The sequence below is a fragment of the Corvus brachyrhynchos genome, unplaced genomic scaffold (genome assembly GCF_000691975.1).
Source record: "Corvus brachyrhynchos isolate BGI_N302 unplaced genomic scaffold, ASM69197v1 scaffold481, whole genome shotgun sequence".
Taxonomy (NCBI): domain Eukaryota; kingdom Metazoa; phylum Chordata; class Aves; order Passeriformes; family Corvidae; genus Corvus; species Corvus brachyrhynchos.
The window spans coordinates 562,045-588,197 of record NW_008236261.1 but is presented as its reverse complement, the minus strand read 5'-3'; the positions used below and the strand labels follow the sequence as shown (position 1 = coordinate 588,197).

Genomic DNA, 26,153 nt, shown 5'->3' with positions numbered 1-26,153 from the left:
TGGTGGAGGAGTGGGGCCGGGCGGACCTTCGTCGCGGGGGTGAGGTGTTCGGGGCCGGGCATGAGGCCGGCCCGGGTTGTCGCCTCACGGCTCCTCGGCAAACGGTCCCCCCGTGGAGGGCCAGGTCGTGAACGGAGTTGAAGGAACCGCGGTTACCGTTAAGGGGATTGTCCTGGGTTGCTTCCACAGGCTGAGAACTCAGAGCAGCTTCTCTACACTGCCTCCCCAGGGAAAGGGCTGTCAGTCATTGCCAAGGCTGCCAGCACCACAGCCACCCGCATCCGCCGGGACAACGCAGTGAGCTGTACCCGCACGGACACGGGGGAACGATGACCACGACCAGCGATCAGATGCAGCGGGGTTGCCTAAACCCCGCATTAAGGTTTAGCATAGAATCATGGAATGGGTTGGCTTGGAAAGGATCTTAAAGCTCATCCAGCTCCATCCCCTGCCATGGGCAGGGACACCTTCCACTCTCCCAGGTTGCTCTGAGCGCCGTCCAATCAGGCCTTGGGCACTTCCAGGGATGGGGCAGCCACAGCTCTTCTGGGCAACCTGTGCCAGGGCCTCACCATCCTCACTGTAAATAATCTAATCTAAACCTACTCTCTTTCTTTGAATCCATTCCCCCTTGTCCTGGCACTACATGTTCTTGAGCATGAGCAATTCATATTGAGAACAAGAGAGGTCATGGTTCAAACATAATGATATGCTACAGTTCAAACTACTGGTACCAGGACAGAACACCAATCTTGAAACCAAACCTTTAAAATCACTTTATCACACAATTTATCCAAACACAGTGTTCTCTTTATTTTGCTGCATATTAATATATCAAAGCATTAAGAGCTGGCATGAAGGCCACAAAATACTATTAAAGTCTTGTACAGATTTTTTTTTTTTTAAACATGACATATTAAGACAGTAATTTCAGCCTGGAGTCTCTCAGGAGGGTCAAAATTACATACCCTATGATGTCTGTTCTTTCCATATCATGTGGAATGGAGTGAGAGGACAGCATGTGAGGACCAAATGTGAAGAAAAGACAGTACCATGAGCAGAGACAGATCAACATTTTTTTTAATCGCTGCTGAAATGATTTACAAAAAAACCCCAAACCTGCTAGTTCCAAGACTGGAATCATCACGATAATGCACTTCAAATCACTACTAGATGAAAAACAGTATAAATACACAAAGTATTAAAGCATCCTAAGCATTTTGAGCATCCTCAAAAGACCATCATTTTAATTTCAAAAAAAAATTAATGGCTTGCTAGCCCACAAAATTCCGTTATATCATCTATAGTTGCAATATAATTTTAAAATCCAGTATCAAGGTACTTCATTATATGAACATTTTATTATCTAGATTTTACAACCAACTAGGAATGCACAGATTTGGAAAGAAAGCAATTTATTTCAGTTATTTTATTTCCTTTCTCTACTGCCTGCATTTTCTGATGGTTCAGTAAGCAAACCATAATTATATTGTTTTCTAATATTTCAAGGAAAACTGAGCTTTATCTTTTTATTAGTGCCCTGGTTTTAGGCAAAACTTCTTTGAAGTCAGTACAACACCATTTGGCTTTTTGATGACATGCTGGAAAAAAGAGGGTCAAAGGAGGGTACATAAAGACTTGAAAATGCACATGTGAAAGGGGATTTCAAAATGACACATTAAAGTATAACCAACATATGTTCCTGTATAGTCAAAACAGATTATTTCACTTCTCCCTTTGGATCAGTCATGATTGTTTATGCTTCCGTTTGCCTTTATAATCTGTTCTTGGTACTTGTGAAGCTGCTCCATGAAGCCAGGATTTGGACAAGCCGCAGGCCTTGCATTTTTCACCAAGGAAAAGGCTCTGGCAAAGCTCAGTCTTTCTGAATTCATTAGAAAACCAATGACTACAGCCGCTGCACGGGAGACTCCTGCATTACAGTGAACCAGTACCACGCCATCCTCCAAGAAAGAAATGAAATATAAGTTGGGATAGTCATTAGGTAGATAACAAGTGTAAGAAACTTTATATAAAATTCTTTTAAGACTTACTGAAAGCTCCTTGCTGAGCTCAAAGCAAATATTTACACATATAAGTCCAAATACAGATATAAGCATAAGTGTGAAATTAAGTACTTTTCTACCCCAAACCCTTTATTATTACCAAATTCTTCAAACCTAATTCATACCATATTAGTAAAACACATCCTCTGTCCTTCTTCCTGAGGCCCTTCATTTAAAACTAAATCACAGACACCTGGGATACTGAAGTATCTGATCTAACTGGGTGGCAATTTTGAAATAGATTTTATTTTCAATATGGAAAGGAACTTGACAGGATCTTGTTAAAGGTTAAAAACATAGCAAGGCAGCAAACAGCTAGGCACAGAGGCAGATTTTAGAACATCTTGTAGTTCCAGTCGCATGTCTCTTGTGTACTCTGCACGGAAGATTCTGGGTAACAGGGATCATGCACAGGAACAGAAAAATTAGAAAAGATACCATGTGATTTGCAACAGATCTCTTCCTTCCCATCACACAACTGGTACAACTGCAGCAGCTGGTATAGCTGGTACAACTAAGGTCCCTTAACTGGGAATGAGGGTGCAGAATCCAAAACTACTAAACCTCCCATAAACTCACAAATGCTTCTTCTGGGGGTTGAATTCAGGCTTATCCTGAATTATATATAAAATTAATGGTTTTTATCCTACTTAAACATTTCCCACACAACCTTTGAGACACCTGAATGGCTCTTTTTAGGCACTGCAAGTTTTGTTATGAAATAACACACCCAAATTAATGCAAAGACAACTAGACAATCTAGCACATCTTAAGCAATATTTGCAAGGCCCAGGCTTTGTGATGTTGTCATATTTGTATGTCAGACTATGATCTGGAAAGGGCTCAGTCCAAACTGTCTGCCAAATGCCCCTTTGACACAAAAAGAAACCACCAAATCCCCAGCACCTCCATATTCTGAATGAAGATACTGAAACATGACGTGATGTGCTCAGATACTTGAGGCTAAACAGAACTATTCTAGTTATAAAGAGCCTGTTTTCTGTCTGCCCTTAACAGGCACAAGTTACTTAATGGGAATTTTACCCAGAGACAAAAATAACATGGGTAAATAATATGCATAGGAAGCCATTTTTCTTTTCCTTTGTACAGTTCATACTTTGTTTCCCTCTTTCACATTTAAGTTTGATGTGTCTTTTTAAATAACTGTTTTGTTTTGCACTGCCAAAAATTATATAGTGATACCCATGAATCCTGAAAATTATTGAACATGAATGAATCTGGGCCATAATATTAAACCAACTGTAATACTGAGAATATTTATCTTTCCTTGCTAAAGTCCATTGTTTACAATTCATACAAAACCAAATTTGGCATGTCATTCTTAACTACTTTTGTATTAGCTATGAATACAGAATAAAAGTGAGAAACAGATTGCAAATAGAAAACTCATCTCTATTTACCAAGAACTCCTTGCTCTGATCCTGATACCCTAAGTTTTCCTGCCTAGAAATGGTCTATGGACTTGCAAGAACCATATAAGATTCAAGAACAAGTTGGGGCTTTTTTTTTAATTTTTATGGAGAGAGAAGCAAAATCACCTTCCACCAACAGAAAAGGTTTATACAGTGGTTATACACAGTGGGCAAAAAGCCTCATCAAGGAAAGAAATTTAAAAGTAGCATAACGTTTTTGGTGAAGTTGAAGACTAATATAGTCTTTATGGATCCATTTTACTTAGCAGTGGAACAGAGGCTTTTTTCCTTAGGAAAGACAGAGGGAGCAATAAGAAGCGTTGTTCATGAATAAGCAAAGATTTTCTCTTTGGAAACACAAGATTTCAGAAGTTTTATTATTAGATATTAAACATATAAAAAAGTATCCCTCATTCATATTCCCTCAGTATTATGACGTGACATGGGTCACTGAACATGTCATGGAAAACCTGCCTACCAGTTTGGAGCCTAGAAGAAAAGTTGAGCTCTGATCAGTATCAGAATCCGTACCATGGTGTCTAGAGACTTGAGCCATTACAATCTTAGAAAAGTGAATCCTGTTACAAATACCCAGCTGGCAATGACTTACAGAACAGTGCAGGCTTCACTTGCATCCTCAAATTCACGTGCTCTCATACTTCCTTCATTGAGTTAACCACGTTCTAGAAATAATTTCTCATATATCATGTTCTCTCACCAGTGAACATCTCTTCCTCCCCCATTTTAGGAGATGAAACAGTAGTATCTCTGTGATTACTTAAACAGAAGAGCACTTCATGACACAATTTATCATAAGCTCTTTTAACACTATTTTGACAAAGCAAATAAAGTAATTCAAACCACCCAGAGATCTGTCTCTGTATACCACTATCATGTGCTTTTTGAACGGATCCTGGAGAACAACTATTCCATCAATTACCTTCTCTTTCATTCACCTCTCCCATCAGAAAATTACTAATATTGCTGTAAAAGTTTTCCTGAAAACTCCTTAACTTACAAAATAGTAACTGGGACATAAACACCAGAGGCAGAAAGCAAAATTGAGCCGTTATGAATGGACACTCTCATTTAGAAATGAACTGGAAACCGTAATTAGAAACCTTGAAAAGGTCATTAAGTGACAATATGTTATCACATAGCTTGTAAATTATAAATGAGAGAAGGAAAGAACACTGTGACACAAAGAAAACTGGGGCAAGATCATCTTTAATCCCAATCTACATAAACAATGAACCTGACAGATATGGTAGAATAACATGCAATAATGTTTGATTGTTGAGTTATAGTTTGGATACCAAAACAACAGTTGTCGTAAATTAAACAGTAAGCCTGAATTTAACAGCTGTGAGTTGAGCATGTTCCTGGTTACAGATAACTCTGCCAAGCAACCCCAGAAGGGTTTTTCAGCCTATTTTCTATGTCACATCCTTTCAGGATTTTGTGAGCAGTTAAAATCACTTTTGGCTCCAAAACTACTAACACATTCTCTGATATTCTTGGTATATATTTGGATTCATAGCCTCTTCTTTGAGCAGCCTGGTCTAGTGGGAGGTGTCCCTGCCCATGGCAGGGGGTTGGAGCTAGATAATCTTTAAAGTGCCTTCCAACCCAAACCATTCAATGATTCTATGATGAAAAGCACAAAGATGGTGAACAGCTGATGATAAACCACACAGATCTGTAAAAGCCTGTTTCTTGCTTCTAATCCATGCTGGTTTCTAATCCAAAACAACATCCCCAATGGATATGTAAATTTCCTCCATTTCCTTCTGTCAGGGATACTGACTTGGATTTAGGATGCAATTTTTCTATCTAAACTCAACCCCTGGTCTAACTGTATTAAAGAAGCATTTCTCTAAAACTCAAGACAGTCATCCTGAAAAAGCAGTGCTGGAGGGAATGAAGATTAACAGCAGTGCCATGTCTCTAGGAATGCTTAGAATTTACTTGGATTTTCTATTTAAAATTTAAAAAGACAATGGAAAAACTATTCATTTGGTACCGTATTTTCTTTTAGCAAAAGAAGCTGCTTCAGTTCTTGAATAGTGTAATAAATAATCTAAACAGGATAACTACTAACAGTAATTATTGATAGACCATACCTGGATCTTGGCTTTCTCAATAAACTCAAAACATTCAGGGAAATAGGAGGTAATATCAGTTTCTGGGAGGTCCAGAATGGAAATGGTCTTGTATATAAAGTCATTGAGGAAGGCATTTTGGACTCCATATGCCACATTTAGAACATGAGTGACCTAAGTAAAAAAAAAAAAAGAAAAGAAAAAAAAAGGCATTTTCTGAAGACAGCAAACTAAATGAGTAGTAACAAAGGTGAGTTAATCTTCAGGCATATAGAGACTCTACCTTACACAAGATGCAACGTCCAGTTTTACATACATATGCTGTCTGTGGTATGCTTTTCTCCAAGCAAAGTTTCAAAGTGTGCTAAAACATACTGTGATAAATCTCAGGGTTTTTCTGAGAGGAAATGAAAAGATCATTGCTCAAATGCAGACTAAAAAGTGGATTTTCAGCAGAAAAGGGAGTTGTCAGCATATGGTTGGAAAATAAAATAGGAATGAAAGCAGACCACCCAACAATCCCCCAAATTTCAAGCCTGCTCTAACCCATCAGCTCAATGTTCCTTCTGGTTGGTTACCAGAACCACTTGCTGAAGCAGAAAGATTACAGAGTAAACTGTTCTTGGCAGGCGACACCACCTCTGGCCTCCTGCCATCTCTGCTCTGTCCAGGCTACAGTCAGGTTGTGGGTTAAGTTACAGTAAATTGACATTTAGATGGCACCAGATGCCAACCTGGTGCACACTCTGTCCTGCAGAAGCACCACTGTTCAAAGGCCTTATCACCCCATTACTGCAGGAGAGAAAAACAAAAGTTTGGGACAGACTTAGAGAAGCTGCTTTGTTTTTCTAGTTTCATCAATGCCCATAAGGCAAGAGGGAATGGTGCTGCTTAGTGTCTGAAGTGGAAACACATATAGCAGCATAGAAATCTGTTCTATTAAACAGCTCTAAACAATCATCATTCTTGCAGGGCAGCAAGACTCTTTTCAGTGGTACCTAGCAACAGGACGAGGAGCATTGGCCATCAACTAAAACATAAGAAGTTTCACCTCAGCATGAGGAAGAACTTCTTTAGATTGAGGGTGGCCAAGCACTGGAACAAGTGCCCAGGAAGGTCATGGAGTCTCCCTGTCTGGAGACATTCTACACCCACCTGGACACATTCCTGTGTCACCTGCTCTGGGTGACCCTGCCTTGGCAGGGCGTTTGCACTAGACAATCTCCAAAAGTCCCTTGGAAGATTCTGGTATTCTCTGAAAACACTTCAGTTTCTCGTGAAGCCAACAGAAACCCATCCACCTGCAAATGGAGCAGCCTTTTGAAAATGCAAGTGGAATACAGTTTTACTCAGATTTGCTAGAGAATATTTTAGAATTTTTAATTTACAAGTGAAACTCACTGCACGCATTACGCGAGATGCATTTGTATGTCCCTGTAACGTTACCTTATGCTTTCTCATCGTCTCCAGGTCGTGAGCAGCATCCTGTGACCCTACGGAGAGAGAAAGAACGTGCCCGTCGCTGCGCTGAGCCCCTGCCCGGCCGGCACACCACCCCCTCTCCCTGCACGCCGCCCCCAGGCTCACTCACCCAGCAGTAGCCAGGGCTTCACCACGCCGACCTGGAGGTCGGCGCTGAGGTCCTGCACGAAGCCGCCGCCGGGCGCCGCCTCCTCCTCCTCCTCCATGTGCAAGCAGGCGCCGCGCCACGTCTCGATGATCCTGCGGCCCGTGAGCGTCGTCACGCGGGTGCGCTGCTTCCGCAGGTTGGCCCTGGAGAAGCTCCGGATCTCTTGGGTGAGGGAGTGCATGGCGCGACTGCCGGCACCGCTCCGCATCGACCGACCCGCGCCGACCGTCGGGGACGCGCCCCCCGGGGGCGGTGCCTCGGCGCGCAGTGCTCCCCCCGTTCCGTCCTGTCGTAACTAAAGCAGCCTTTAAATCGAAAATCCATGTTTCCAGTGCCCTGCTGTTTTGGGCAACAGGCCATGCAGCAACGACTGTCTGACTCTAATTGGGACCTGCTTGTCGGGAAGCATAGAAAAACATTGTAAGCAGCTAAATGGAAAATAATAGAATTAAATATATTGGGTCTATTTTTTCCCCAGAGTCATTTGACTAGTGACCAAAGACTAAACAAAATCAGCTTCTTATGTTTACCGAAGAGGCAAAATGAAGAAAAGGGAGGCAAGGTGACGCTGCTTCCCCCTTATTCCCAAATGACTTAACGCCCATGTTTTCACGTATTCTCCATAGTGTACCATTTGTAGTGTTCCACAGCTGGTACAGGCCATAAAATCACAGCATGGTTTGGGTTGGAAGAGACCTTAAAGATCATCTCGTTCCAACTCCCCTGCCATGTGCCTGGACACCTTCCACTAGACCAGGTTGTTCCAAGCCCTGTCCTGGCTTTCAACACTTCCAGAGATGGGGAATCCACAGCTTCTCTGGGCAACCTGTTCCAGTGCCTCACCACCCCCACAGTAAAGAATTTCTTCCAGATATCTATTTCTCCTCTTTCAGTTTGAGCTTATTGTTTCTTATCCTATCACTGAGGTTCTTGATAAAGAATCCTTCTTCCTTGTAGGTCCCTTCAGATAATGGAAGGCTACATAAGTGTGTGAAATGTTTGTCTGCAAAGTTAGATGGTAATACTGTTAAGTTAAATGCTGCCAGAAGTACATTTCAATTTGCTAACAATCCTCTGTGCTGGCTTATAGAATAAGGACATATTGCTACAGTACTTCTCCTCTTGTAATATTCCTCAAACTTATGCTGGAGGGATATGATGACTCTGGAAAGATCCTCCTGATAATTCCCCAGAATGCAGTACAGACCAAAGGCAACTTAGCTCCATGTGAAGAGGTCTACAAATGCCTTGCCAATTCAAGACGCAGAGAATGCTCTTAGGAATTGCAAGAGCATTAGTTATTTCTGGGAATGACAGAGGCAATTTTCTAACAGGAATTAGACATAAAATCAAGGTAATCTAAAAAAGGGCAGAATACCCCACACACTGTCTGCAGAAGCTAGAGTCTAAGATAAAATCAAAGATGCTTAGTGTAGGGAGAGGAACAGTACAGAGATCTGGGATAGATCAGAGGTTAGGGTGACAAACGCACCTTTAAGTATGAGGTTTTGTAGCATTCTGCATGGTAGATATGTGGCTTCTCTGAAAGTGGGCTGTGCTTCATAGCAGTTAACTTAAAACAATAATAATGAATAAGTTGGTTCATTTGGGTTTTTTTAAGGCCTTATCAGTTATTTTGATGAAGTTGATCAGAAAGGAAGCTGGCCCAAGCCAGCAATTACATAGAATTTCATGTCTGTTCTCAGGCCATACTGGCTCACTACAGCTGCTTCTGTGAAAGACAAGGACATTAGGGTATCTTGCAAGAATGCAGAGAACCTTGTGTCCGGAAATTTGCAAGGCCTTAGCTAAATTTGCTTGCAGTCCAGCCCCAGAATCTTGCCCTTCGAGCAACCAGGTGCTTTGTAGCCAACTTCTGGCCTGTGTGAGTATGAGGTGTGCTGTGCAAGCATTTGCAAGACTAAGACAGATCTGTAAGACACTCACAATTAATAATACAACTATGTGCTGTTCCTTAATTTAAGAGGAAGATGCAACAGGTGCAGATGCAGAAAGGCAGCTGACTCCAAAGTAATGGATTCCTTTTCTGCTAGGGATGTTGATCCTGTTAAAACTTCCTTAAACACCAGGGGTCCCTACTGGACATAAAATCTGTGCTGCTCTTTTCTCTCTGAAATCCTAACACACTGCAGATATTTATATGCAGAATTAGTATCTTATTAGTGTGTCCATGTCATAAGCATTAGATGTAGCTTGGATATTCATAGACACGATTTCTTATAAAGCAGGCCTTTCCATGATGATGTCAAATTGTTAATACTGTTCATTACAGAAGAGAATAATGAATTAGAGTTTAAAACTGGGATTTCAGTTCACAGATGAATTCCTATATTCCTCTTGCATGCTTTACTAAGAGTAGAAGACTTCTCTAAAGCTGTGGCAGGAGCTGGATGCTTTCTCTACTTTCTTGGCTGAATGTATTTATGGTATTTCTGGATCTTCAGGTTTTGAATAAGCTATGTATAAATGCAAATGCAGTAGTTTTAAGTAATTTTTAATGTTATGGTTCTTCTGTCAAGAAACTCAGCAGAACCTGTTCTATGGGTATGAACTAAGAAATGTGTACTGTAATTACTAATTATTACAAAAAGCAGCTTGTACCTATTCAAAAAGCCCATATGGCAGTGTATCATCTTTCTGCTGTATCTATTTCCTTCCACTATTATTTTGGTGTAGGTACTGCCTGTACTTAATGATACAAAAGAGCTGGCTTCTGTCAGAAGAGTGATAACCAGATATTCTAGATAGCTGACTTTGAAAAAGCACTCTTGCATTCTGAAAAATGCATAGGTTAGAGGGTTGAAATTGATTGTAAAATATACTGAAAACTGACAGTTGATTCTGACGTTGGTAATTTAACTGGAGAACTGAACCCTAATTACACTAATTACATCACATTTCAAACTGCATTTACCAGATGACTTTGAGGAGTAAGAGAAATGGGTGAGAAAATCAAACTATTGTCAGCTAGTACCAAACTCTAATAATGCCTCTGCTTCAGACTCTATGTTCCTTAGTTGAAAATAACAGAGAAGTTGAAAATAACTCTGTGCACCAGTTGGTGACTGGATGACTGTGAATCATGAATGTAGTGTGGTGATGAGAAATGCAAGTGTGAAGGTGGAATGCATGAGGAGATATTTAGAACAGAGAGAAGGAAATATATTGTATAAAGTTCTAATAAGCATTTTTGGAAGTGCAGTGTGCTATTTGGGGATGATGGTATTCAGGAAAGTTGATCTCATACTTGAAACAAGTGCAAAGAATAGTTTAAAGCTTAAATTGAACTGCATATGTCAGACTCTCATCAAAGCACTCATGGTACATGGATCCCTTCGAGACAGGCAGCTCCTGTCCATGATGACTTGGGAGGGAGTAGCCTCCTGCAGAAGGACTATGTCACCACCATTTGTGCCAAAACACACATACGCGCTTCTAGCAATGACTTACGCGCTTATACACTCCAGGATGCTGTGTCCCACATAGCCTGGAGGCCCTTAGCTGGAGCAGAGTCTTGGTTTCATCTTTGCAAAGTTGTCGAGACATGATGCCTACTCCTGCTGGGCTTTCCCTTTCTGAAGCAGTTTGGAGTCACAAGCTCAGGATCATTCACACCCTGAACAACAGGGCAAGATGGTACATTGGAGGATGGCTGAGTATGACATGCTCCCATTTCCCTTCAGTGGCATATGTCTGTTCTCCATGCCATTTCCTTCATGTAGAGAGGTTTTGGCTGAGAGACAACCACTTATTTGTTCTCATCAGTTTGTTTTTCATCCTTTAGACTTGCCAATATCTGGTAGGGAAGGAATATTCTGGAAGAAAACTAGAGTCTCAGCAATGTTGACGGAGAGTGATTTGTCCTCTTTTCCAGCCTGGTTGTGTACCTTTGTCCCACATCCTGAATGAGGATGCAGATATTAACTCCTTTGTTTCGGTATCCAGTAACACGCCTAGAAAGTCTATCCTAAATGGAATCCTGACTAGAAAGTGAGATTTAAAAAAGCTAGTGAAGTGCAGACAAAATCTTGAAATGTTATTTTACAAGGAAGAAAGAATTTGTAGCAAGACGTCTTCCAGAACTTGATATAGTGAAGAGTAAAACATCCACAAGGACTCTCAGTTTTGTGTACTGAGACCATTGCTGAGGTGAACTCTGAAGGCCTAAGAAACTGTAAGTTTGCTGGTTATTGTGGGTTTTGGGGGTTTTTCCTAGGATGGCAGGAATAAGGGGTAAAGGCAGAGGCAGATTAAGTATATAGCATTTTAAATATGTTGCTGTAGTAGTTGGTCCAAATGGGAAGCCAGACCATGCTGAAGGCTATGTACAGAAAGTTAACTGCACAAAGTGCTGGAGTTACACATACTGTGACCTGGTTGTGAGTGAGCCAAGCTTTGCTGGAAGGTGTTAGTTTGTTCTGAATTTTTGGCTCTGCCAGTTTCTAACACATTGGAAGTGCTAGACCCTATTGGCTAAACAAAGTGCTGTTACTTTTGTGTGGGAATAAGGTGAAGCCAGAGGTGGTGGGAGTCATCTGTACATATTTTTGTGCTTTTTTTTCTTCATAATTGTTATGCTCATACACTGCTGCAGAGGGTTTTCCACTGTAAGGGGAAGTATATATCCTAAGCACACATTTACATATCCTCTCTTCCTATATTCCTTTGGCATACAAGTCAAAGCATCCATTAAAGCCATGCTGCTAATGCATGCTCCATCATTCTTGACCAGCTTTATCTCTGCAGTGTGTTAGGTAAGAGCAGAGGATGCATCTTAGTCAAGCCCAGAAACAGAGCCAGTTCCTCAACTCTTTGGAGTTTGGGAGACTGAGCGGGTAATCTAACTCTGACAAGGTGCAATATGGAAGCCCAGTCCAGACTGCTAACAACTGTGAGCAGAGGCCTAGTGGTTGATCCTAATAATATTAAGTCTGTGACCTTCTTCAAACACGGCCTTTTATCCCTGGCTGAGGGGTAGGCAGCTTCTCTTTGTTTAATCTTTTTATTTCAAGCAGCATAGTTTGCTGGTTTTTATAAAGCTATCCTGATCCAGTGGTGTTTCCACTGGCATATCTCCTCATACTGGTGCAGGGAAATGTCCCTGGAAGCAAAGTCATGCCCATAACCAAAAGCATGGCCCTACAAACAGTTACTAGAGCATCCATCTCTGCTCTCACCACACTTTGTCGGCAAGCCATACAAATGAACAGACAGATTCACTGATCTAAAGATGTGTGTTTTTATAGTGTATCAGGGATTGCTCTTAATGAAGACCACTGAGGAATAGGGTAGAATGCAAAGCTGAAATACTTAGTAGCCAAAGGGAGTAAGCCTAGGGACCTGTTGGTTTGAGGAAGATCTGGCAGCACTCATGTCTATGTAACATAAGTAGGATCTGAGTTCCATTTGTGCTCAGGTTTCTGTTCTTCAGGTGGACTTGAACTTGCTTCTCTGCAGTCATGTGTTAGCAAACGTAGATGAAGATACATATATATATATATACACACAAACACACACATATATATAAATTGTTCACATGTTCACATAGCTTGGTGTAAAATCAGGTATGACAGCTCAGTAGTAGTTACACAAAGTTAATCAGGGAAAGGAACAATATCAAGAGACTACAAGAACTTTTTAACAAAAATGCACATGTATGAAATACCTTCCATTCAGGCTGGCTGCTCTGCAAAGGAGTGATGACTAACTATGCAGTTAGCACAGACCATCAGTCACCAAGGCAGTTTTTCTCCACCACTTGTGTATTATTTCCTTTTAAATATACCTTCACTTCAGAAAAACCAACCTAAGAGAAGTTAACCTTGCAGTAAATCCTGAAAAAAGCCTGTAAGGGTCAGGACTCTCAAAAAGAAATAAGAAAATCTGAGCTCATCTTTGAGAGATGACATTAACATGAGTTTCTGTAGTGCTTTCAAGTCCTTTGAAACCTGAAACAAGGTATTCTTTCTCTATTTTAGGTGGCAGAGGTGAAGTAAAAGATAAAGTTACGATTTTTCAATGATTATTATGACTGCTCTTAATTTGTTGGGATTTTTTTGTCAGAATACTCAAATTTCCATTTTGTACCTCAGCTTTTAACAGTCTGCTTCTGTAAAAATGCAATTAATCTGTCTCACAACCTTTCTGTTTCTCCACAGGTTTGTTTCAGTGGTCATTTGAAGACAGGAGAGCTACTTCAGAAAAAAATCCACAAAAATTTCTCTTGCTTTGAACACCAAGCCCACAGCCTCAAAATTAAAGAAGGTAAAAATCAAATTTTATTTCAGAGTTTTTGTAGCATCTTATGTATAGCTTTTGTTAATGTGTAGCTTCCACAAAACAAAATATTAATGTTACCATTTGTACCAGGAAGAATAGCAAGGTGTTTTTTTGTTTCACAGAGTTCAGGAAGGAAACCATTATAACTTGTAGTCAGGATCATAGAACAAATACAGTAGCAAAGTTATTTTATAGATAGTGTATGTCAGGGTTTGATGCTGGTTAAGCACCAGGTACTCACGAGAAATGTTTCACTCATTTTCTTCTGCTATAGCTGAGCAGAGGAGGGGAAAACAAAATGAAGGTTTCATGAGTTGAGATAAGGATTACGGGAAAAACATGCTAAGGCAAAACAGGTTCAAAACTTAAACAGTATAAAGAAAATTTATTATTAACAGAAATAATAGAAAAAAAGGGTAATGAGAACTAAAATAAACTTTTAGAACACCTTTTCTTCACAGTCCCTCCCTCTTTCCCACTGACAGCACAGAGACACAAAACACAGGCTCTTTAGTCAGTTTGTCCCTTCTAAAAATCTTTCTTCAGTTCGCTTAGGGAAAGGAGTTTATTTTTTTTCTGCTGGGCCGTGGCGTCCTTCCCACGGGAGACAGTTCTTTGTGAACTTTTCCAGCGTGGTTTTAACTTTCACGAGTAAGCAGTCCCGCCCTACAACGGCTACAACTTGAGTCGCTCCCACGGGCAGTCTTCCCACAACTGTTTTGCATGGGTCATTAGTTCATGAGGTGTAGTTTTTTAAAGATGAGCTGGTTTAGTTTGGAAACCAAGTATCCTCTCTTCTCTATCTTCTACCTTCTCTCTGCGTTCGAGTTTCCTACTAGGTTACAGCTTTTTCAGCAACTACTCGCTGCAGTGTGAGCACTTGTTCTCACCGGCTGCGAGTGGATCTCTGCATGCTCCCATGGACTTCATGAATTACAGGGAAACAGTTTGTTGTTTTATAGTCCTCACCACGACTTTGTAGAAAAATCTCAGCTCCGCGCCCGAGGCACCTCTTCCCTCTCCCTCTTTTCACTGACCTTAGTGTTGCCATGTTGTTCTCCTCACGTATCTTTACCTTTTCCTTTTATTTGACTCGGGAGAAAATTGTTGTCCGTAGATTTGCTTGTTCTCAAGTTCTATCAATTTGAAAGTTCTTATACGGTTTTGTAGAGCTGAAAAGTTGATTTCGTCTGGGCTCCGTATCGGGGAATTGTTCGCCACGCCCCTTGCTGTCGGCCACCGCGGCGCCGGCTCTATTCAGCGTCTCTCTTCATGTGGGGCGCCGAAAAAAATAAGCTGCTGCCGCCGCTTCTGCCTTCCGGCTCCCAGCACGGCTAGTTAAAAGCAACTAAACAAGCAAAGTTCATTACGAGCCATGCCGAGATAGCGGCGGCCGCATGGCCCGGCTGCGTGGGCCCCGGCGAGGTGGGCCCCGGAAGCCACCTCGCCATCCCCGGAAGAAGAAACGGAAGGCCCCCCTCTTTTTCCCTTGTTAAATATGTCGTCACAGAGGCGTTACCAACTTCTCTAATTGGACCAGCAACCTGCCTATCGTCAGAGCCATCAGCGATTCGCCCTATGCGGGATATAGCAGAAGTTTCGAGTAGTTTGACCTTTCGGTAGCCGGCGCTGTGGCTCCCTCCGCCTACTAAAAAAACCTAGACTGTTTTAAACTAACACAGTGTAATTAGGTATGTAAGTAGTACCTGCTCTTACTGTTCATCATGAAGTGATGCCTTCTGTAAGTAGGCTAACAGCGAAGTGGAACATGCATAAACACAGCATCTCACATCCTGGGGGAAAAAAAAAATGCTGGACAATACTATTCCTGTGCATATTCTTTTCTTGCCTTACCAAATCACTACCATTGCATTGTGCTTGGTATTTGTGTGTTGGACGCAGTTCCCTGCAGGCGGTGAAGGAAAATTAAGCTGTCTGAGCCCTGCCTCTATGTCTATTCTATGTCTATAGTTTGATCCAGCCAGCCCAGAGCTGCCTCATAACTTCATTCCACTTACAAGAAGAGATCTAACTTTTCTTTTTTTCTCAAAATATTGAGGCAGGACATGACCTATATTATTTCTTTAAATTTCTGTATACAAGACACAGTTAAGCTAAGTGAGCCTTTGCTATGGGATCCTCGATGTTTGCATAGGTTTGCATAGACTTCTGACACATTCATAAAAAATAAGTAGATCAACAAGTATTAAATGCAAGACAGTGTCTGTGGCTCTCAAAGTCCCTGAGCTGCAACCTGTTGGAGTCTGAGAGTACACTCTGCAGAAGCAGTGATATGTGCTTGTCCTCATGCTCTTCCTCAGTGCTCCATTCTTTGGCCACAGGATACAGACAGGATACTAAACTTGATGGGCTTTTAATCTGCCGTTCTTAGGTTTTTATTTTCCTTCTGGTCAAACGAATAATAAAAATGAGTAAGATCAGCATTATGAAGTTTAAAAATTCCATAAAATCATATTTTATTTACATAAATCCTTGACTCCAGAGGCTACATCTGTGAACTTTGAGAGAATGTATATTGCAGGTGACAGAGTAAAGCAAACTTGTAAGTAGTGTTGATGGGGTAAAAACTACATGTTAACCAAGTTTGTAATTAAATGTTACATGTATCAGCAAAGAAAATGGTACTTCTGGGATATTTTTTTTCTGTGAGGACTGAGACAAATGTATCAACATTTGGAGGATAGCTGAAAGTATTTGAAAACCGGGGTTTCAGAAAGAAGAGAACTGGTAACTTAAAGGAAACACGTTTTTAGAAAAAGAGGTGACATCTTGGAACACACCCACATAGGCACACTCAGAAAAAACTTTTTTTTTTTTTTTTTTTATGGTATACTCCAAAGAATGACCCAGATTGACCTGAACTGTCTCTTAGTGTTTCATTCTTTTCTTTTTTTCTTCAATAACCAGACAGACTGAAAGGTTAGGGGGTTTTTAATTATGTCTTCTCTCTGGGCATTTCAGTAAAAAAATTACAGAAGCATTTTGCTTGAACTCAAAAGCTGTTCCTAAGCTTACCTTACTTTATCATTACTTTTAAATTAGACAAAAGTTTCCATTCTGATTGCCTATTAAAGTAATTGATTAATTATTTGATTGTTTTTATATGAAATTAGTTTCTATATGTGGACCATAAAGGAAGTTTGGGATGATGTAGCCATGTTTTCTGATTTACTTTAGAAAAACTTGTAAATCATTTAGACTTAAATTAATGGTATAAAACTAGATTTGGATGTCATTTTGAATAGATTTGATGTAATTAATTTACTATCTTGTTAATGTCTTAATTAGGAAGGTTTCTTTCCTTTGGGACTATCTGGTAAAAACAAGTCATGAACAGTATTTCCTTTCTTCCTTTTTCATCCCACATTTTTAACCACACTGTCAAAATCATCAGAAGGTCACCGAAGAACAGTCCTCAAATGTCGAAGATTTCCATTCAAGTTTGATTGACAGGACAAATGTCCTACCAAAAGGGCCATCTAGTATTTGGAGTACCAGTCAACGACTCTTTGTGAGCAGCACTGAGTGTTCTTGGCTTCATCTTAATATTAAAATGTCACAATTTTTCATGAGATGTAATGGCTGTTTTCTGTCCAACTCTAAACAATGAGCTTCATTAATTGAAGCAGATGAAATCTCTGATGCTACTTTGCTAATTGCATTCCTTGTTAATTCCTCGTTAATTCAGCAAGTTGAACAAGAGACTATTTTTGTCATGAACACTATAAAGAGAAAAGAGTTTTCTGGATTAGACATGATTATTTTGTGTGAGTAACACTTGCTAGATCATTAACAATTTTATTATCAACATCAAAAATTATTGCAGGGAAAACAAACCAAAACAATCCGGGAAGATATATATTATGAGTTATACCTATAAGCCAAACTTTTTTCAACCATGTTATAAGATATTTATGCTATTAACATCCTTCAAAAAAATTTAAAAATTAAAAAACCTTTCACACTACAACAACAACAAAACCCTAAACATTTTATCACTAGAGAAATGTATGTGGAAAGCTCTAAATGCAGTAGAACTAATCCGTGTAAGGAAATCCACTAGTAATGATTGGTATCGATCTTCTGATGAATGGTTTTATTACTTGTTAGGAATCCTTAAAATTGTGGTTTTGTTATTTCACATTCTGCTTTGTAACTCTTAACAATATTACTTATGTTGAAAAAACAAATTTTAAATACACAAAATACAAGTTGTTTGACTCCTCTATACAGCAAATTCTTTGATATCTAGTCCTCTGCTTCAGTAAAAGAAGTTATGCAAATCGTTAGGAAATAAGTACTTTTGAAGTATTCATGCTTCCTGTAGGAAAGTTACTGTACCAGGTTTCCCCATAAGCAAAATTTTCTGCATCTTACTTCAAAGAAGAACTCAAAATAGGCTATTTGAACAGCTAAACTTAAGATGCCGATTCATCCCATCTGTTTTTATTGAGTGACATAAGTTTGATGGCCGCACATGATTTTTTATTGTGGTAATCTTAATAACCACTGAACTTCAATTCTTAGCTACAATTTTTTGAGGTATGACCTTTATACTCCTTAGTGTTCACAGCCTTATCCTGTCCTTCTACCTTTCTCCACACACAGGGTTTCACACAGCATATTGGGATAGACTTTTGTCATATCATATTCCATTTCTGGTGTAAGTTTTGTATTTCTGTGCTGTGTGAAACAACTGGGGATTTTTATACCCTCAAAAAAATTCATGTTTCTTTTTCAAATGGAAAAACATTGTAGATCGAAATGTGGAAGATAACTGTAGTGGGTTTTCAATCTTTTTCCCCAGATCAATCATAGGTGTCACAATTTGGGTGGTACTCATGTCATCCTTCTGCACTAGCTTCCTTTTTGACACCCACTTTATCTCTAAAAATCTACAGTTGCACTGTTCTGTCACATGTAAACCTCTAACTTTTAAAGATCCTCACTGACTGGTAAATGTGATTTCCAGAAACAGTGGGGGAAACCCTTCATTCTTTGGATGTTTCTTGATTCAAATTTTTCTCCCTTAAATATAAGGTAAGTTTAAGGCAGGGTTGTTTTGGTTTTTTTTAGTCTTTGCTGGGTGGATCATAAAAGCTACTCTATTTTAAAAGGGACATGCTATTCCACTGGGTTCTCATGAAAGAACAGGAGAGGAGGGTAACCTCTATAGGTTATTTTTGTACATTTACAACTGTAGCCACTTGTGCTACCCCACTAGGACAGAAGTGTAACACAGGCTGAAGAAAGTAGATCAGAGCACAGGAGCTTATATGTGCCTGATGAGCGGGAAAGAATCCACTACTAGAATAAGTAGTAAAGGAAGTATGTTTATTCCAGCACTGGGACACATGGGGCATAGCTCCTCCAAAGTCATGCATACCGACAGCAGCATTCAGCTTGGTATTTACAAGTTCCATATTCATTGAGTTTCCCAATATGCCTATACATATTCATCACCTAGCCCCGCCTAGCCTCGCCTCGTATTACAATGAGCCCAAAAGTCATTTATATCCACGTTGCGCTTGTGCAGTGTTGTCTGGTGGTCGTGGGCAGGGGTCTCCGAGATGAAATAAGAGTCTTCCTCAGATGAAGTAAAGAGTCTTCCTCATCCTGAACTTTTCACCTTTCCTCCCTGTGCATGCTCTTTATTCCCCTGGGCTAAGTCCAAACTTCAAGACTGGTTTGAGTTAGTTTTAGGTTAAAAACAGGATCTTTGGTCAAGATTCCTTCACCTTATCAATAGTCTCATATCTTCTCATCCTGCTTTGGTAGGCACAATAAGTGTTGGGCAAGCAGTATGCATTGCTTCTAACAAACCAATTCTTAGTAAATCATTTAACCTCTGCTTCCCCATCCCCCTGATTCAGTGCCTGCCGAAAAAGGCTCTGTAGGTACCTGAAGGCAGTTAAAATTGTAGGCCCAACAGAAGCCCTACAGTTTTTCTGTGTGCAGGAACACCATAATAGGGGCTTTGCCATCTGTATTCCAGCATCAATGCACAATATTTTGAACACATCCCAGTTTCAAAGAAGTCAGAGATTGCTCTTTGCAAACTGAGTATTTGTGTTTTTTCTGGTCAGTGGGCAGTTAGCATAGGCTAGCTCATCTTTGTGACAAAGATTTGAAGGCCATTAAGCATTCTGTGTATAATTAGTGGCCTCATAGACATCTTGGAGATCACCACTGGGTATACTTGACTCTTCAGCCTGTAAAACTGCAAATAAAAATCCCTTTTCTAATCTAGGTGGACTCCTAATCCAGTGCCCTTTCTGATTTCAGTATTTGCCAGGAGATTTTTAAAGCTAGCAATGTAATGCCTGCTTAGAAAGCTAATTTAAGGTCTACAACTGTATCAGTTCAAGAACTTAATTTAGTTGTGTAGCTCATTCTGACAGCCCTCCTAAATTTTGTTTCATAGCCGGTGGGAAAAGTCTAATCTGTTTGCTCAATGGTTTCTGCAGGAGTTAATTGTAATCCAAACTCTGAAACTAAACAATTGAATCTTGATTCCTCTTCTGCTCTAAAAGTAGGCAGTGCCTCAGGCTGGAACAGGCCAAATCTTAGCCCACCAATGCCTTCTAAGTTCATTCTGTTTAGCCATGCTGATAACTCACGTGTAAACAAATTTCTTCTTGCAGTCCCAAATATCTATAGCCAGCAGGCTGACATTTGATTAGCCAGTTAAGCATCGTGGGTTAGTAATGGACCTGGGACATGCTGAGAAACCTGGCTCTCAAATCTTGGTAACAACCTGCTTCTCTACTGATCGAGACTCATTCACATAGTGTTGGGCTAGTAGTCCTGGAGCAGAGTTGTCATACTTGTCCCTCCGGTATGAGCAGGATTGCTCGTGCATTCTGGAACTGGCAGGCATCTGCACTTCATGAAAGAATAGCTGCTATGGTATTTATCATCTGTTTCAAAATTACTTTGCACACCTCTTTTATGTCCTCCCTCTCCTACATTCATGTTCTTTTAAGTTCAAAGGTCTGGTATCTCTGAACAACTGCTGTGTTCATATACAACCTCAGCTAAAAGGATGCCAAGACACACACATAATTGAGCAGGGACTTGGCACATGTATGAGCTTGCATGTTAAAGGGAGAGTAGATTAAAATAATGCCCAAATATCTTTAAAGTGAGGAAAGAAGAGAACATGGGAAATTGCAGTTATGCTGGCTTTATGATGGATTAAATAGTGAAAAAGGTTTGGATTCATCCAGAAAATTATAGATTGAAGTCTAATGGATCTGTCAGCTTGGTTTAGTGAGGATGATAGGTCTTTTGAACCTGTTGCTTCTTTACATAAGATTAAAAGTCTGTCTGATAAAGGCAACTGTATTTTTCAATGCTACTTATGTTTTTAGGGTCTCTCAACAATCTTATAGCCTTTGTATGATAAATTATTCAGTTTGTGTGCTTTTACATGCAAGTTCAATAATGTCATAAATACTTATGTATTATTAACAAATAAATACTAAGACATGACCAAAATAATTGGGGTTATGGTGACGATATAAAAATTCTGGTATGTTAAAATTACAGTTTGTCTTCCTGTTTTGAATTATTTCTACCTGAAAAGGAAATATTGAACAAGACAAGTCCATAAAAATTGTTTCCTGACTTCTGTTGGCCAAAGGTGCAGAAGTCATGCAATGGGCTGTGCTAGATTGCTCATGGAGAATTGTACTAGTTTGAAAACAAACCAGTAGGAGGCACCAAGTCAGAATAACAATTTAATAGGGAAATTTAAAAAAAAAAACAAAACAGGCAGAAAACACTGGGTTAAACTGACAGAGTCAGGATACAACCTGATACGCTGTTAGTCAGGGTGGTGGTAGCAGTCCCATAAAATGGTGGCTGCAGTCCTCCTGAAGTGGTGGATGTGGTTCTGTTGAAGCTGTGGTCCTGTAGAAGGGTCTGCTCTTCCTCAGAAAGTCCAGTGGTGGCTATGTAGCTCTTGTCCTCTGGAAATCCAGTGGAAAGGTTGTCTGTAGTGTTTGGAATCTCAGATTATATCCAGGATGGAATGCTTGGTTCCTCCTTCTGGGTGGAGCATCTCACAATGAGATGATGAGTCATGTGGCAAGGCATTGATGGACCATTAACAGAAAGATAGTCTGGGGGGAGGAGGCAAGGAAACACTGCCCCACCTGGTTTCAACAGCTCCTGAGGATGATAATAGAATACACTGCAACCCAGGACAAGAATGCAGTTGATGATTGCCGTTTCACTGAAAATCCTGGCCAGCACATGGCCATTTCGCATGAAAATCCAAGCCAGAAGATAAACTAAGGAAAAACAGACAGGAAAGGAAAAAAAATACATAAATACTACTACAGAGAAGTAAGTTAAAATTGTAGCAAAGACTTAGGTGGCAACATAGCCTACTCTGCAGTAGTAAGTTGCCCACTACGGGTTTTAAAATAGCAGTGCTAGAAAACTATAAATCCCATTGTACTGTTCAGCCTGGAGAAAAGAAGGTTGCACAGAGACCTCATAGCAGCCTTCCAGTATCTGAAGGGTCTAAAGGGAAGCTGGAGAAGGACTGTTCCTCAGGAACTGTAGTGATAAGACAAGAGGGAATGGGTTCAAAATGAAATAAAGGAAATTTAGATTAGATACATAAGAAATTCTGTAGTGTGAGGGTGGTGAGGCCCTGGCACAGGCTGCCCAAAGAAGCTGTGGCTGCCCCATCCCTGGAGGTCCAAGGCCAGGTTGGATGGGGGTTTGGAGGAACCTGGTCTAGTGGAAGGTATCCCTGCCCATGGCAGGGGTTTGGAACAAGATGATATTTAAAGTCCCTTCCAACCCAAATAATTTTATGATTTTCATTACTGTCTGAAACCCCCATAGCAAATTAAACCCTGTACTGAACAGATTACTGACTTTAAAAGGACCAGAGTTGAGCTTGACCCAAATCTGAAGTGCTGTTTCAAACTTGCCCTGAACTCATACTTCTGGAATAAAAATAGAAAGCTGTTCAAATCTTAATCATTAATAAATCATCGAGGAAATAGAAGTTGTTTGTTTTAAAAATAATTCTTAGCCTTACTCTCTTGTTCATTTAATTTTACCACACTTGTAAGAGCTGTGCTATTACTGACAAAACTTTTATTTCAACGTTATTGCTATTCTTGCTTCTAGACTGGTGAACACATATTGTGTGGTGCAGACATTTTTATCATCTAATATCCAATAAATTTTCCTACTGGAAAATCTACATATATTCCTGAAGTTTCTACATAAAATTGCAGCAAAAGTAGTATGACAACACAGGCTTAACACTGTTGCCATTAAAATTGGTGACAAAACTGTGGAGTGCTTAAGTACACACATTGACATTGACCAACAGCATTGTTAAAAGTCTGTGTGTAACCATGTTACAGCGATAATTCAGATCATCTATTTAGTATTAGGTCTGTATCATGGCATAGTATTAAAAATTCCTTGTGTCAAAAGTTCTTTTGTACTGATATTGATCCTTTCCCTGTTCCAATATTCGGTATGTTTTCAAGAAATGCAGATAACTTGGCAATATTTACATTAAAAAAATTATAGTAACTCAAGGTGCTCCTTATAATAGGATCTTGTAAACAGGCTGCTGAATAATGTGAGAGTTTAAAAACAGGATTCTACTACTAAGGGGAGAGTTAGTAATTTTTCCCTTCTGTGCCTTAGCCTGTTATCTATGCAGCATGGATACGTCTCAGAGTAGTTACAAGTAGTTACAGAGAGTTTGAGAGTTTTCCAGTGAGCTCCGTTAAGCACAAGCCTTATCAAATCAAGTAGCTCTGACTCCAGTGTGATCTGTAGTTTTTCTACTAATTCCAGAGGAAGAAAGATTAGGATGTTAGATCATAGATGTTTCAATACGACACACAAAAACTCACAATGAAACAGCTCAGTGACGTCATTCCACTTGCTTGGCCATATATAAATTACAAATTCTGTGATTGTTACTGTTTGAAACTTCCAGAATATCCAATATGGCTAAAAATAATTGATTATGAAATTAAAAATGGGATGCTGTTGTGTTAGCTGTAGGTGTGTAGGTGAGAAACAAAAAAAGTAGTAATATTTGTTCTTTAATGACTTTAAGCTGAAGGAGGGTAAGTTTAGATCAGATATTAGGGGCAAACTCTTTACTGTGAAAGTGGTGAGGCACTGGAACAGGCTGTTCAGAGAGGCTGTGGATTACCCATCCCTGGAGAGGTTGAACGGAGTTCCTGGTCTAGCAGAAGGTGTCCCTGCCCATGGCAGGGGTTTGGAACAAGATGATCTTTAAGGTCCCTTCCAACCCAAACCATTCTATGATTCTTATTTTGCAGTACAACTACGTGAGAAACATCTTTGTTTCAACTAGAAATATTACAGTCGATACTTCAAAAAATAATTTATAATGGAAGGAAGATGCTTTGTGGAAAGTATTACTACAGATATTCATTAAATCACATTAAATCATATAGCATTTTATGCTTTATAAATTTAAATAGCAATTTGAATATTTTTGATGTTTTCCATAGACTCCAGTAGTGAAAAGTCAGGTCTAACAGGTCTGACCTAATTAATCATTACAACATTGTTGCTAGGTACTCCTGACTCTTGGACACGAAGCTGAGAAATAAAATCATCTGATAAAGGCCAATGAATGAGTCAATAGCAGACTTCAGATTGGAACTCTAAGTTCTTGCTTCCTGGTTTTATTCTGAATCATAAATTGTCTTGTAATTGCTAAAGTGAAGAGAGAGGTCAGTAACAATTTAACTACATTCAGGCTTCTCACATTCATTTCTATGCTTTCCAAAATAGATTAAAACATCTGAAAGACTGAGACTGTCTGATTCTGATTTCTAGTGCAAAAATGTGAACTGAAAATGAAATAGAAGTATTATTACGCAAAAAACGAGCACAGATGGTGGTGCCACTATATAAAAAATGAGATTAGAAGGTTAATTCTTAAGCCTGTCTCTCATTCCCTAGACTGGGAATCCCTGCATCCCAGCTGCAATCATCCCTGCATCTCTGCACTGCAATCATCTCCCTAAGAGGTTACAATAAGGGATGGCTCTTCTGGAGGTCTCTTGTTGATATTCACGGCATAGAAATGTCATCATTCCTTAAAAATATATGCTTTTAATTTCCGTGGCTTCAAGTGAAAAAAATAGCAGCGATGTGACTCATCTAGTTGGTGATATGGTGTTTCTCTGAATTTGCTGTACACTGGTCTAGAGCAACAGCTCAGGGGGATGGCAACAGCCCCAGGGGTATCCCCAAGTTCTTCCCATCACAGAGATGTGATGCTCTGGTGCTGATGGAAGTGCCCTCAGAAAACAAGGGTCACCAGCAGTGACAGTGTGTCAGTATTACTCTGTGCAGTGGTCTGCTGGGCCCCAGTTCTTAATTTCAGTTGGTTAAGTAAAAAAATCAAAGAATCTTTAAGGTTGGAATAGACCTTTAATATGATCCAGTCCAACAGTCAATCCAGTACTGCCACTGTAACTCCTAAACCACATCACCCACTGCCAGATCCAGATGACTCTTAAAAACCTTCAGGGACGATGACTCTACCATCTCCCTGAGCAACCTATTCTAATGCCTGACTACCCAAACAGCAAAAAAATGTTTTCTAATGTCTAATCTGAATATCCCCTGTCTCAGTTTAAGGCCATTTCCTCTCATCCTCTCACTGGCATGGCAGAAGAGACTGACCCCGACCTCACTCCACCCTCTTGTCAGGGAGTTCTAGAGAGCGTTGGGGTCCCCCTGGAGCGTCTTCTTCTCCAGGCTAAACAACTTCAGCTCCCTCAGCTGCTTCTCATAGGAACATGAGCTCCAGACCCTTCACCAGCTTCCTTGCCCTGCTCTGGACAAGTTTCAGCACTTCAATATCTTTCCTGAGCTGAGGGGCCCAGAACTGGACACAGCACTTGAGATGTAGCCTCACCAGTACCAAGTACAGAGGCATGTTCACTTCCCTGGTCCTGCTGGCCACACTGTTCCTGACACAAACCAGGTGCCATTGGCCTTCTCGCTCACCTGGGCTGGCTCAGGTTCACCACATGCTGGCTCAGGTTCAGTTGCTGTTGACCAACACCCCCAGGGCCTTTCCCCTGGGCAGCTTTCCAGCCACTCTGCCCCAGTCTGTAGACCTGTATGGAGTTATTGTGGCCAAAGTGTAGGACTTTCATTGTTTAAGTAAAAAAATGGAGTTGATTAAATTAAAAAGGGAAGTTGATTAAGTAAAAAAATGGGGCTTTCATAGACTCACAGAATGGTTTGAGTTGGATGGGACCATAAAGACCATCTGGTTCCAACTCCCTGCCAGGGACAGGGACAGCTTCCAGTAGGCCAGGTTGCTCAAAGCTCCATCCAGCCAACACCTCCAGTGATGGGGCATCCATAACTATATTCGGTATAAACCTTGAAGGAAAACGGACGTTCTTTACTGTTTCGAAGCACACCTTGGTATTCTACCCGAAACCCCCCTCACACATCCATCCGTGCCCCCAAACCTGCGGGAACCGGGGAACGCTCAGCACGGGCGCCTCCACCGCCCGCCAGCAGGGGGAGCCCGCGCGCCGCCCCACGTGAC

The 26,153-nt window shown here is 40.5% G+C and overlaps 2 protein-coding genes across 2 annotated transcripts in view; one reads left to right on the top strand and one right to left on the bottom strand.

Moving 5' to 3' along the window:
* LOC108449808 overlaps positions 1-26,153 on the top strand; it is a 204,395-nt gene that overhangs the window by 56,215 nt on the left and 122,027 nt on the right. The window lies entirely within an intron of this gene.
* On the bottom strand, positions 789-7,499 carry DUSP19 (dual specificity phosphatase 19). The gene is made up of 4 exons (XM_008643510.2): positions 7,193-7,499; positions 7,048-7,094; positions 5,623-5,775; positions 789-1,964 (listed from the first exon to the last, which is right to left on the bottom strand). Exons 1-4 carry the CDS (start codon positions 7,437-7,439, stop codon positions 1,743-1,745), a joined length of 669 nt encoding a protein of 222 aa, XP_008641732.1. The 5' UTR covers positions 7,440-7,499; the 3' UTR covers positions 789-1,742.

Excerpts from the sequence above, each read along its gene's own strand:
- DUSP19 (XM_008643510.2), bottom strand. The coding sequence starts at position 7,439 with ATGCGGAGCGGTGCCGGCAGTCGCGCCATGCACTCCCTCACCCAAGAG. Across the intron at positions 7,095-7,192 it reads GAAGCCCTGGCTACTGCTGG|GGTCACAGGATGCTGCTCAC; the intron begins GTGAGTGAGCCT and ends CTCTCTCCGTAG. Across the intron at positions 1,965-5,622 it reads TTGAGAAAGCCAAGATCCAG|GATGGCGTGGTACTGGTTCA; the intron begins GTATGGTCTATC and ends TCTTTCTTGGAG.